This window comes from Hylobates moloch, unplaced genomic scaffold (genome assembly GCF_009828535.3).
Source record: "Hylobates moloch isolate HMO894 unplaced genomic scaffold, HMol_V3 SCAFFOLD_14, whole genome shotgun sequence".
NCBI classification, from domain to species: Eukaryota; Metazoa; Chordata; class Mammalia; order Primates; family Hylobatidae; genus Hylobates; species Hylobates moloch.
In genome coordinates this window covers 80,499,716-80,512,443 of record NW_026652289.1, presented here as the reverse complement: position 1 = coordinate 80,512,443, position 12,728 = coordinate 80,499,716, and the positions used below count along the sequence as shown (strand labels likewise).

At 43.6% G+C, this 12,728-nt stretch overlaps 1 protein-coding gene across 1 annotated transcript in view; it reads left to right on the top strand.

Annotated features, from left to right (window-relative positions):
• The window catches only part of RYR3 (ryanodine receptor 3), a 564,315-nt gene that overhangs the window by 441,822 nt on the left and 109,765 nt on the right, over positions 1-12,728 (top strand). The window contains exons 53-59 of the mRNA XM_058427349.1: positions 979-1,068; positions 2,977-3,123; positions 3,330-3,392; positions 4,828-4,903; positions 5,012-5,135; positions 10,222-10,337; positions 11,788-11,855. Of these exons, the coding sequence (XP_058283332.1) occupies positions 979-1,068; positions 2,977-3,123; positions 3,330-3,392; positions 4,828-4,903; positions 5,012-5,135; positions 10,222-10,337; positions 11,788-11,855 (684 nt within the window). The remainder of the gene's footprint in view (positions 1-978; positions 1,069-2,976; positions 3,124-3,329; positions 3,393-4,827; positions 4,904-5,011; positions 5,136-10,221; positions 10,338-11,787; positions 11,856-12,728) is intronic.

Sequence of the window (12,728 nt, the reverse complement as noted above, 5' to 3'; positions counted from 1 at the left end):
ACCCCAGTGAGAGCTAATTGTGGCCTGAGCTAACACATTCGCAGGGAAGTGGGTGAGAGAGAGAGACAGACAGACAGACAAATGATGGGAGGGGTACAGGCAGTGGTGTCAAGGAGGACTCCCATGTCATTGGCTTGGAAAGTGAGTGTAAGCTGGGGCTGTTCACTCCACTTCATCCAGGGGACCCGAGAGGAGGAGACATGTAGAGAAGTAATTTGAGGGGTGCCTGTGGAACATCCAAGCAAAGCTTAAATAGGTTTGAAACTAGGAGGGAGTTTCTGTGCTGGAAGTACTGATTTGATACTAGTCTCTTCTCAATGGTAACTGAAACGTGCATTTAACAAATGGACAGAAGCAGAGATTGAGAAAGAGCAGCCAGGAGTCTTGGGGATATGAAGTTACGGAAATCAGGGGCTCTTATTTATCTCTGTATCCACTGTACCTAGGACAGAGTCTGGTGTGTACCATAGAAGACATTCACCCAATATTTGTTGAATAACCCTAAAAGTTCTTAAACTTCTGTGACTCTAGGAAGCACACATCACTACACTTTTGCTCTGGCACTGGCAGGCAAGGGTTGCAAGGCAAATGGGCCCCTCTAGGCAGTGGCAATAGGTCCAGTCTTCCCAGGCCTTCCAGTCCTAGCCTCTGTTCTTCCTGCGAGGGGGGTACACTAACCTGAGAAGCACTGTTCCCAGGGCCTTTTGAAACATGCTGTTTTAAGTGGGCCTGAAATACAAGCGAAAAAGTGGAGAGGACAGGAACTGAAACAAGAAGGAATAAAAGAGCAGAGTTCAAGATTCAGGAGGCGGAGAGCCTGATGGCCTGAAAGTATCAATTAGGCATTTTTGAGGAGAATTTCTAAGCCCTGTCACTATCCATTATTCCATTTGCTCCATGAAAATAGAAGCAGGGATTGGGTCACATAGCGGGGTTCTTTGTGTGCCAAGGATATTTGAACTGAGAACATTTCTACAGAGTCAGAGTGGATGGAAATACGGGATTTCCCTGGATGAAAATGTGAAGACCCACCCACTAATAAGGCCTTTCAAGACATTAACGGAGAAGGTAAGAAACAGGCCTGTGGTAACACTGTGTGGCCATGCTCTTTCCTTCCTTGAGTGATTTTATCAGGCGCTCAGAGGAGTTCAGAGCACATTCACTCTCAAGTCCCTAAAACATCGTCTAGGACTCAGTAAACTGCTCACAAGCTTGCCGGTGTGCAACTGCCTCAGGACCAGTTTCCGAGAGCCCAGCCTCACTTTCTGTTCTTTGGCTTTGAGAGGCCATTGGTGAAAGAAGCATTGTTCAGCACTTTGAGGCTGGGCTAAAATGCATTTGTAGTTCTGCAACTGAACTGAACCAGGAAGGGGTTTGGTTAGGGCAGGGCAGGGAGAAGGCACAGTGAAATTACTGGAGAAATTCAGACAAGGCTGGGTGTGGTGGCTCACGCCTGTAATCCTAGCACTTTGAGAGACCAAGGTGGGAGGATTGCTTGAGGTGAGGGGTTCAAGACCAGCCTAGCCAACATGGCAAAACCCCGTCTCTACTGAAAATACAAAAATTAGCCGGGCAGGAGAATTAGCTGAGGCAGGAGAATTGCTTGAACTCGGGAGGCAGAGGTTGCAGTGAGCCAAGATCATGCCACTGCACTCCAGCCTGGCGACAGAGCGAGACTCTATCTCAAAGAAAAGAAAAAGAAAAAATTCAGACAAAAATAATTTCTTTCTTTTTTTCTTTTTCTTTTTCTTTTTTAGTGTAGTGGTGTGATCTTGGCTCACTGCAACCTCCACCTTCCGGGCTCAAGTGATCCTCCCACCTCAGCCTCCCAAGTAGCTGGGACTATAGGCATGCCCCACCATGCCCAGCTAATTTTTGTAATTTTTTAGCAGAGACAGGGTTTCGCCATGTTGGCCAGGCTGGTCTTGAATCCCTGACCTCAAGCAATCCTCCCACCTCGGCCTCCCAAAGTGCTGGAATTACAGGTGTAAACTACCATGCCCAGCCAAAAATGATTTCTAATACACAGAAGATACAGGTAATAGAGAAGAGAATCCTCAAGAAAATATGGTTAAAAGAACACGTCTCTTGCTTAAAAAAATTAATTCATTAATTAACATATTTGGTTTAACTCAACTCTGAATTCTTGTCTTGCAGTCTGTAAGATTCTTAGTGAGCTTTAGGCCTAGGCCTAGTGTCACATGTAAAGGATGATGTATGTATCTTTGTATTCATGTTGACTACCTATTAAATTGTACATAGACCAAAAGAGAATTCTTTTTTTTTTTTTTTTTTTTGAGATGGAGTTTCACTGTTGTCACCCAGGCTAGAGTGCAGTGGTGCAATCTTGGCTCACTGCAAGCTCCATCTCCCGGATTCAAGCGATTCTCTTGCCTTAGCCTCCTGAGTAGCTGGGACTACAGGCATGCGCCACTACGCCCGGCTGATTTTTGAGTTTTTAGTGGAGATGGGGTTTCACCATGTTGTCCAGGCTGGTGTCGAATTTCTGACTTCAGATGATCCACCTGCCTTGGCCTCCCAAAGTGCTGGGATTACAGGCGTGAGCCACCGCGCCCAGCCCACAAGAATTCTAAATCTAAGAAATTATCTTTCCCAAACTCACAGGAGAGCTTTATGCAGATGCATTTTGACAAGGTCTCATCTTCAACAACTACTAGAACATGAGGAGTCACTCTCCTGTTCCTGTTCTTTGTCTACAGAATGTAGATAATGTCATTAATAATGTCTGGCACATTTCCTTCCAGGGCAGGAGAGACTGTAGGGTCTTATACCTAAAAACACCGGAAAGACTATGTTTGGGGTAAGATGCTGCAAAGGATGTTTTGACCTTGTGAGAGAAGGCTGTTGCTAACTAGCACCCCCACCCACAGTGGGAGACACCTTCCATGTGGAGATGGGCCAGGGGGAATGCTGGGGTGTGTTCTGCAAAGTGCTTCTGCTCAAATTCTCTTCTAGGAGAAGGAAATTTATCGCTGGCCTGCCCGAGAGTCCCTGAAAACCATGCTGGCTGTGGGCTGGACTGTGGAGAGGACCAAAGAGGGAGAAGCTTTGGTTCAACAGTGGGAAAATGAGAAGCTTCGAAGTGTGTCCCAGGCCAACCAGGTAGGACACCACACCCAGAGGCCCACACTGGGCCGATGGAAGCCATGGAGAATCTGGGAATATTCTGCCTGGGGCATCATAGGTGGGACCATCTAAGATGAACCCTGGGATTTTTCAGGACACATCTTTGACAGCTGAAGTTGGGGATGCCTGATAAGAACAAGGAAAATAATGGCAACCCAGTGACTCTGCCTTTGCTTTCCTAGGGCAACAGCTACAGCCCTGCTCCCCTCGACCTCTCAAACGTTGTGCTCTCCAGAGAGCTCCAGGTCAGTGCCCCAGGTCCAGCATGACTTGCTTTCAAGTGCAGGACGCATCACCTTCCAAAGAGTTAAAGGGGGAAAAAAGGGAAAGAATGCCTAGAACATATCACCACTAAAATTCAAAACTGAAGATGGTCACATTGTGCAGAGGCCACAGGGAAAGTCTCTGCAGAGTGAACGAATCCTCCAAGAAGGGGAGGCTTTGCGCTTCTTCCAAGGACTTCATGATGGGTGCTGACACAGTAGGAAGCACCACCAGCGCGCTAGTCATTCCTCAGTATCCACGGAGACTTCACCCTAGGACTTCCTGCAGATACCAAAACCCACGAACACTCAAGTCCCTGACATAAAATGGCATAGTTTTACCTATAACCTACACACATCCCCCCATATACTTTAAATTATCTGTAGATTATTTATAATTCCTAACACAATGTAAATTCTATGTAAATAGTTGTTATGCTGTATTGTTTAGAGAATAATGACAAAAGTCTGTACATGTTCAGTACAGACACATTTTTTTCCAAATATTTTCAAGCTATGATTGGTTGAATCCGCAGATGCAGAACACATGGTTAAGGAAGGCTGACTATACCGTATCAAAACCCAAAATAAATAAGACAGCTAGGACAAAATCTGTGAAACTTAGCGCCTCAATGGAGGTGCTTGCTCGTCATTGCAAGGCCCCCAAAACATAAGGACAGCCCACACGTCCCACAGTGGGTTTGCTGGAGCTCCCTGTGTTGGTGCAGGCAGGCAATCATTGCAGGATATAGGGATGTAAGACCAAGGGGTTGAAACTGAAAGCCCTAAGCTGCTTCCTCCCATTGCTCCCCTCCTGTACACATTGGTGGCTGTGGCCTGCCTTAGCCTGGAGTACTCACCCTCTGGAAGTCCATCAGACCAGCCCCTTAGACCTTAGAGAAAGTTTCTTTCCAAAGTACGTCCTTCATTTTAAGTCACTGTTTTACAAGCCTTACAAAGATGGATTCTACTAGAGAAATCTTATTTACAGCACTTCCTTTAAGATGTGATTAAGCTTTAGCTATAGGCTTTCAGGGGTTCTAGACTTTTCTTGGCCCGCACTCCCAACTCCCCGTCTGAGGTCAGGAGTACAATACCCAGCTGCTGTGAAAAATGATGTGCTGCCAGCATGCAGGTTCAAGTGGAAATGGATGTTTCTCATAAATGCATCAAACTGCCAGAATAATAAGTTACAAGGGAAGGACAGAGTTAGAAATTGTTTTCTATGTGTATGGGAAGATAGGAAACTAATGAGGTACATAAGCACAGACTAATTAATGATGGGAGGCCCTTGGCCGTCTGCTGTTAGTGTTCAGTGGTGTGCTTTTCCCGAGGCTGCCTGAAATGGCCTAGCAGCTATGAAGCCAGCTTGCCTGCTTTCTTTCTCTTTGACTTGGCTCTTCTTGGTGGGACACAGGGAATGGTGGAGGTCGTGGCTGAGAACTATCACAATATCTGGGCCAAGAAGAAGAAGCTGGAGCTGGAGAGCAAAGGTGAGTGAGGTTCACAGCATCCCCTAAAGAAGCTGAACCGGGGCAGCTATGGTCTCCCAGAAGTGCAAAGGAAGAGCCAAATGTCATCTCTCACCTTACTGACCCCAGGTGGTGGCAGTCACCCTCTTCTTGTACCATATGACACCTTGACTGCCAAGGAAAAGTTCAAGGACCGGGAGAAGGCACAGGACCTGTTTAAGTTCCTCCAAGTGAATGGCGTCATAGTTTCCAGGTAAGTCACCTTCTATGTGATGTTAGTGGGACAGGGCTGTGCCTCCCCAGGTATTTAATTACCTGCCTACAAAACCCATCCAAGTAAGGAGAACAGTTGAGTCTTTTAAAATGAGAACAGTTTTATTTTGGAAGATGAAGCCCTCTTTTTTTGACATAAGCAGAAATGTTAGGTATTAATTTTCAAAGATCAGTGACAACAAAGAATTACAAATTATACCTACATACCTTAAACATTTCATTGTAACTTAAAATATATAAGCGTGCATTCATTCACAAATCTTGTGCTATGGGCCAAGGCCCTTTCTTTGTATATTCTCTTTATTGGAGTTATAAACGACATCCATAATACAACCTCAAAGCTTTGGAATTTGGGCTTCTTTAAAGAATGGTGATAATTTGCAGCACATGATAACAGGGTAAATGCAGTACCCTAGATTTTTTTTTATTATTATTTAAGTTCTGGGGTACATGAGCAGAATGTGCAGGTTTGTTACATAAGTATACACGTGCCATGGTGGTTTGCTGCACCCATTAACCTGTCATCTACATTTGGTATTTCTCCTAATGTTATCCCTCCCCTACCCCCACAACCCCCACAGGCCCTGGTGTGTGATGTTCCCCGCCCTGTGTCCATGTGTTCTCGTTGTTCAACTCCTACTTATGAGTAAGAACATGTTTGGTTTTGGTTTTCTGTTTGGTTTTCAGTTCTTGTGTTAATTTGCTGAGAATGATGGTTTCCAGCATTATCCATGTCCCTGCAAAGGACATGAACTCATCCTTTTTTATGGCTGCATAGTATTCCATGGTGTATGTGTGCCACATTTTCTTAATCCAGTCTATCATTGATGGGCATTTGGGTTGGTTCCAAGTCTTTGCTATTGTGAACAGTGCTGCAGTAAACATACGTGTACATGTGTTTTTATAGTAGAATAATTTATAATCCTTTGGGTGTATACCCAGTAATGGGATTGCTGGGTCAAATGGTATTTCTAGTTCTAGATCCTTGAGGAATTGCCACACTGTCTTCCACAATGGTTGAACTAATTTACACTCCCGCCAACAGTGTAAAAGTATTCCTATATCTCCACATCCTCTCCAGTATCTGTTGTTTCCTGACTTTTTAATTATTGCCATTCTAACTGGTGTGAGATGGTATCTCATTGTGATTTCAATTTGAATTTCTCTAATAACCAGTGATGATGAGCTTTTTTTGGTATGCTTGTTGGCTGCATAAATGTCTTCTTTTGAAAAGTGTCTGTTCAAAGCCTTCACCTAGTTTTTGATGAGGTTATTTTTTTTTCTTGTAAATTTAAGTTCCTTGTGGATTCTGGATATTAGCCCTTTGTCAGATGGATAGATTGCAAAAATTTTCTCTCATTCTGTAGGTTGCCTGTTCATCCTGATGATAGTTTCTTTTGCTATGCAGAAGCTCTTTAGTTTAATTAGACCTCATTTGTCAATTTTGGCTTTTGTTGCCATTGATTTTGGTGTTTTAGTCATGAAGTCTTTGCCCATGCCTATGTCCTGAATGATATTGCCTAGGTTTTCTTCTAGGGCTTTTATGGTTTTAGGTCTTATGTTTAAGTCTTCAATCCATCTTGAGTTAGTTTTTGTATAAGGTGTAGGGAAGGGATCCAGTTTCAGCTTTCTGCATATGGCTAGCCAGTTTTCCCAGCACCATTTATTAAATAGGGAATCCTTTCCCCATTGCTTGTTTTTGTCAGGTTTGTCAAAGATCAGATGGTTGTAGATGTGTGGCATTGTTTCTGAGGTCTCTGTTCTATTCCATTGGTCTATATCTCTTTTGGTACCAGCCATGCTGTTTTTGTTACTGTAGCCTTGTAGTATAGTTTGAAGTCAGGTAGCATGATGGCTCCAGCTTTGTTCTTTTTGCTTAGGATTGTCTTGGCTATGCGGGCTCTTTTGTTGTTCCATATGAAATTTAAAGTAGTTGTTTCTAATTCTGTGAAGAAAGACAATGGTAGCTTGATGGGAATAGCATTCAATCTATAAATTATTTTGGGCAGTATGGCCATTTTCTCAATATCAATTCTTCCTATTCATGAGCATGGAATGTTTTACCATTTGTTTGTGTCCTCTCTTATTTCATTGAGCAGTGATTTGTAGTTCTCCTTGAAGAAGTCCTTCACATCCCTTGTAAGTTGGATTCCTAGTTATTTTATTCTCTTTGTAGCAATTGTGAATGGGAGTTCACTCGTGATTTGGCTCTGTTTGTCTGTTATTGGTGTATAGGAATGCTTGTGATTTTTGCACATTGATTTTGTATCCTGAGACTTTGCTGAAGTTGATTATCAACTTAAGGAGATGTGGGGCTGAGGTGATGGGGTTTTCTAAATACACAATCATGTCTTCTGCAAACAGGGACAATTTGACTTCCTCTTTTCCTAATTGAATACCCTTTATTTCTTTCTCTTGCCTGATTGCCCTGGCCAGAACTTCCAATAATATGTTGAATAGGAGTGGTGAGAGATGGCATCCTTGTCTTGTGCCTGTTTTCAAAGGGAATGCTTCCCGTTTTTGCCCATTGGCTGTGGGTTTGTCATAAATCGCTCTGATTTGATACCTTATTTGATATTGGCTGTGGGTTTGTCATAAATAGCTCTTATTATTTTGAGATACGTTCCATCAATACCTAGTTTATTGAGAGTTTTTAGCATGAAGGATGTTGAATTTTATTGAAGGCCTTTTCTGCATCTATTGAGATAATCATGTGGTTTTTGTCATTGGTTCTGTTTATGTGATGGATTACGTAGTACTCTAGATATTTTTCAAATTTCCTCCCTTATCTTTGACAGTTGTCTCACCCATACCTAATTCAAAAATTACGTATTTGGAAGCCTGCAATTGCAAGTCTTTGCAAAATATGCATCTTAGCTTTCATAGAATCAGCAGTTATCTTCATACTTTTATTTTGTTGTTTTATATGATATTAAATTACATAGTAATAATAGTAAGCATAACTGACATAAACAGTCTTGGAACAAAGGGAATTGATTCTTAGGAAGATACAACTCTACTGGAGAGATTGCATGCATCATGATGTCCTAAGATGTTTTATCTCAAACTTACATAAGTCAAAATCATCTAGATGAATGTTTTATATAGAATGGCATTGGCTGCTTAAGTCTTAAAGTCAGGCTGTTTTCTCCCTGGTCAAATGGTGCTGGTGGGCTGTGCTATGTAGGATCATGTTTGCTGAGTTCTTTGTCAAATGAAAAGCCAGTGTTTTTATTCCAATATAGCCATTCTTCCTAAAAGAAACATTTACTGAGCAAGCTGCTGTTTCTTCTAGTTTCCTATAGAATTTTTGCCATTGAATGGCAAACATAAAAATAAAAATCTATACAAACATTTCTATTGTATCTCATATGAAAAAAATAGCAAGACTTATTTGCCATGTTGTCAAACAGGAAAGGTCAGACAGCAGGAGATAGCCTCCGGGGAAGCATTCGAGAAAGACTCCCGTCGTCATTTTAATCCTGTTCTTAACACCGAGATGAATCTGTGGTGTGATTTGCTGATAAACAACTTGCTCACAGAAATGAAAAATTCCCATTTACTCTAATGATAAAGGAAGTCAAGGAAATAGGAGGAAATCAAGAAGAAAGATAATTGAATTCAGCAAACATATCCGAACCAGTTGTCTACCACGTGCCAGACCCTGTGGTAGGAATTTGGATGCACAGATGATCAAGCGAGGTCCCTGTAGCCAAGGAGAAATCCTGGCTTCCCCACACTCCTGCTCAACCTGTTCTGTCTTCCGCTTCCCCATCACTCGATGGCAAGCCATTCTTCTACCTTCTCAAGCAAAAAACCTTGACTCCTCTTTTTCTCCCAGTCTACATCCCATCCTTCAGGAAATCCTGGCAATCCTACCTTTAAAATATACCCAGAGGCCAGGCGCAGTGGCTCATGCCTGTAATCCCAGCATTTTGGGAAGCCAAGGCAGGTGGATCATGAGGTCAGGAGTTCAAGACCAGCCTGGCCAAGATGGTGAAACCCCATCTCTACTAAAAATACAAAAAAATAGCCAGGAATGGTGGTGCATGCCTGTAATCCCAGCTACTCGGGAGGCTGAGGCACAGAATTGCTTGAACCCAGGAGGCAGAGGTTGCAGTGAGCCAAGATCATGCCACTGCTCTCCAGCCTGGGTGACAGAGTGAGACTCCATCTCAAATAAAAATACCCAGAATTTGACCACTTCTCACCCACTTCATGCTATCCTCATCCTCCTGCCTGTGCTCCTTGCTTCTACACTTGACTCACCACCATGGTCAATTTTAAACACAGCAACCAGTGATCCTGTTATGATGCAAGTCATATCATGTCACTTCTCTGTTGAAAACTTCTAATAGCTTCCCTTCTCACTCAGAGCAAAAGCAAAATTCTAAGGATGGCCTGTAGGGATGTACATGATTGTCCCCACTTCCTTACCCCTCTAACCTTCAACACAACATGCATGCTCCTGCCTCAGGACCTTTGCAGTGTCTCTTCACCCCGCCTTAAGAACTATTTCCCCAGATGTCCATATGGCTCACCTCCTTATCTGCTTCAAGCCTTTATTGAAGCATCAGTCTCCCAGTGAGACCAACCCTGACTACCCTATTTAACACTACAGTGTGCAAACCCTGGTAGTTTTACCTTTAAAATATACCTAGAGGCTGGGCAGCACGGTGGCTGGACTTTCTGGACCAGTTCTGGACCAGTCTGGACTTTTTCATTCTGCTTTAATTTTTCTTCTATTCACAAAGTGTGTTAACTTCTAAGATTCCATCTAATTTATATTTTGTTTTTGTCTGTTTACAGCTAGCATGTAAATTCTTTCCATAAGAGTAGAGATTTTTGCTTTCCCCTCAGACATCCCCAGCTCAGTACTCATTGTATGAATGATAAACGTCTTTCCGAAAAATCTGTGCTCACATAGTCAAATGATGAGTCATGTCACTACGCCAGAATAACCACTAACATTTAGAAATTAAATTCAACACTGGTAGGACTGGTGGTGCACCTGAGTGACATGGTTGTCTCTGTTACTTCCTGGGGTCTGTCCATATCCAATGTAGGGGTATGAAGGATATGGAGCTGGATGCCTCCTCCATGGAGAAGAGGTTTGCCTATAAGTTCTTGAAGAAGATCCTGAAATACGTTGATTCTGCTCAAGAATTTATTGCCCATTTAGGTAAGAATCATCATGAAATTTCCCAAAAGAATTCAATATTCTTTTATCAAGAAATAATCCTTTCAGACTGTAACTTTTTATGATTCATTTAGATGCATGATTTTAGGGGGAAAACAGTGGCTGAGATTTTTTCCCCCGACTTAAAAAAAATCAATCCCAGCCGGGCGCAGAGGCTCAAGCCTGTAATCCCAGCACTTTGGGAGGCCGAGGCGGGCGGATCACGAGGTCAGGAGATCGAGACCATCCTGGCTAACATGGTGAAACCCCGTCTCTACTAAAAATACAAAAAATTAGCCGGGCGTGTTGGCGGGTGCCTGTGGTCCCAGCTACTCAGGAGGCTGAGGCAGGAGAATGGCGTGAACCCGGGAGGCGGAGCTTGCAGTGAGCCAAGATCACGTCACTGCACTCCAGCCTGGGGGACAGAGAAAGACTCTGTCTCAAAAAAAAAAAAAAAAAAAAAAAAAATCAATCCAGCAAGGCGCAGTGGCTCACGCCTATAATCCCAGCACTTTGGGAGGCCAAGGCGAGAGGATCACAAGATCAAGAGATGGAGACCATCCTGGCCAACATGGTGAAATACCATCTCTGCTAAAAATACAAAAAAAATTAGCTGAGTGTGGTGGTGCATGCCTGTAGTCCCAGCTACTCGGGAGGCTGAGGCAGGGGAATCACTTGAACCCGGGAGGCAGAGGTTGCAGTGAGCCGAGATCGTGCCATTGCACTCCAGCCTGGGGACAGAGTAAGATTCTATCTCAAAACAAACAAACAAACAAAAAACTCCTTAGTTTTTTTAGTGGACTTGATTGAACCTTTTGTCATTTTTTCGCACAACTTATCCTATTTTAATTTTCCTGTTGTCTTGCTTTATGACTGTGGACATATGATTCAACCTCTCTGAAGCTGCTTTCCTTTTTTTTTTTTTTTTTTTTTTTTTTGTGGTTTTTTTTTTTTTTTTCCCGGGGTGGGGGGCGGGGGGACAGTCTCGGCTCACAGCAACCTCTGCCTCCCAGGTTCAAGCAATTCTCCTGCCTCAGCCTCCCAAGTAGCTGAGATTACAGGTGCCCGCCACCACGCCGGCCCGCTAATTTTTGTACTTTTAGTAGAGATGGGGTTTCACCATGTTTTGCAGGCTGGTTTCGAACTCCTGACCTCAAGTGATCCACCTGCTTCAGCCTCCCAAAGTGTTGGGATTACAGATGTGAGCCATCGCGCCCAGCCTTGAAACTGCTTTCTGGTTGCTAAAGTAGACAAAAGGGTAGTGAAACAGCTTAAAGAATTGACACAAGAAATAACTAACCAGCACAGTTGTAAAGTACTTTGTAAAATATATTTTGTGAAATCAGATAACCTTTTTAAATAGCGTTTAGAAAAGCTGCTCTGTTTCTAAAATGTTGTGACTGATTTTTACTTTGTAACTCTGGCCAACTCTGTGTTACCTGTGTCTTTGTAGAAGCCATTGTCAGCAGTGGGAAAACTGAAAAGTCTCCCCATGACCAGGAGATCAAATTCTTTGCCAAAGTAAGTGGCCCTGCACTTAATCAAATTACTTTCTTCTTAGGATCTCTACTGTTTAGGAAACAGGTTAAGCGGATCCAATGAAGATATCTAAAACTCCAGTGGCTTCGGTGAGGTGCATATATATTTCTCTGTTGTTTAACAGTCCCAAGGGAGGCTGGCAGTCCAAGGAGGGGTGCAGCCTGCCTAGCCCCACACCATCACCCAGGAACCCAGGTTCTTCCTCTCTTACTACTCCACCGTCTCCGGAGGTGTGGCCTGTGTGCGTGGTTCAGACAGGCTCACCTGCACTGCATCTGTGGGAAAGGGAAAAGGAGAAGGGAAGGCAAGCTGTTGCTTTTTAAAAGTTCGATCCCAATGGCTAGAACTTGTCATCTCTCACCTTACTGACCCCAGACATACTGCCTGGGGTCAGGAAGGTGAGAGATGACAAGTTTACCCTTATGGTACATATGGTACCCTCTTCTGGTACCATACGATACCTCAAATGCCAGGGAAAAGTTCAGGGACCGGGAGAAGGCACAGGACCTGTTTGAGTTCCATTTGAGCTTCATCTAGCTGCAAGGGAGACTGGGTGATACATTTTCTGCCTGGGTGGCTCTCTACCCAGCTAAAACACAGTGGGATTCTGTTGTCAAAAGGAAGAAGGGGAGAATGAATTTGGGCACTAGTTAGCAGTCTCTTCCATACAGCCCTACTCAGAGGACTAAAGGCACAGAAGGGCTTGAGTCGCCTTGCTCTGAGAAGCAGACAGAATGCTTGAGGCTAGTGGCACTAAGCCATGCCTCGACTGCCTCTTGGATGCAGTGCCCAAGAAGCCCTGTCTGAGTGCAGCTGTCCCATAGGACTCCTCTGCAAATGTGCACATGTTTCTTT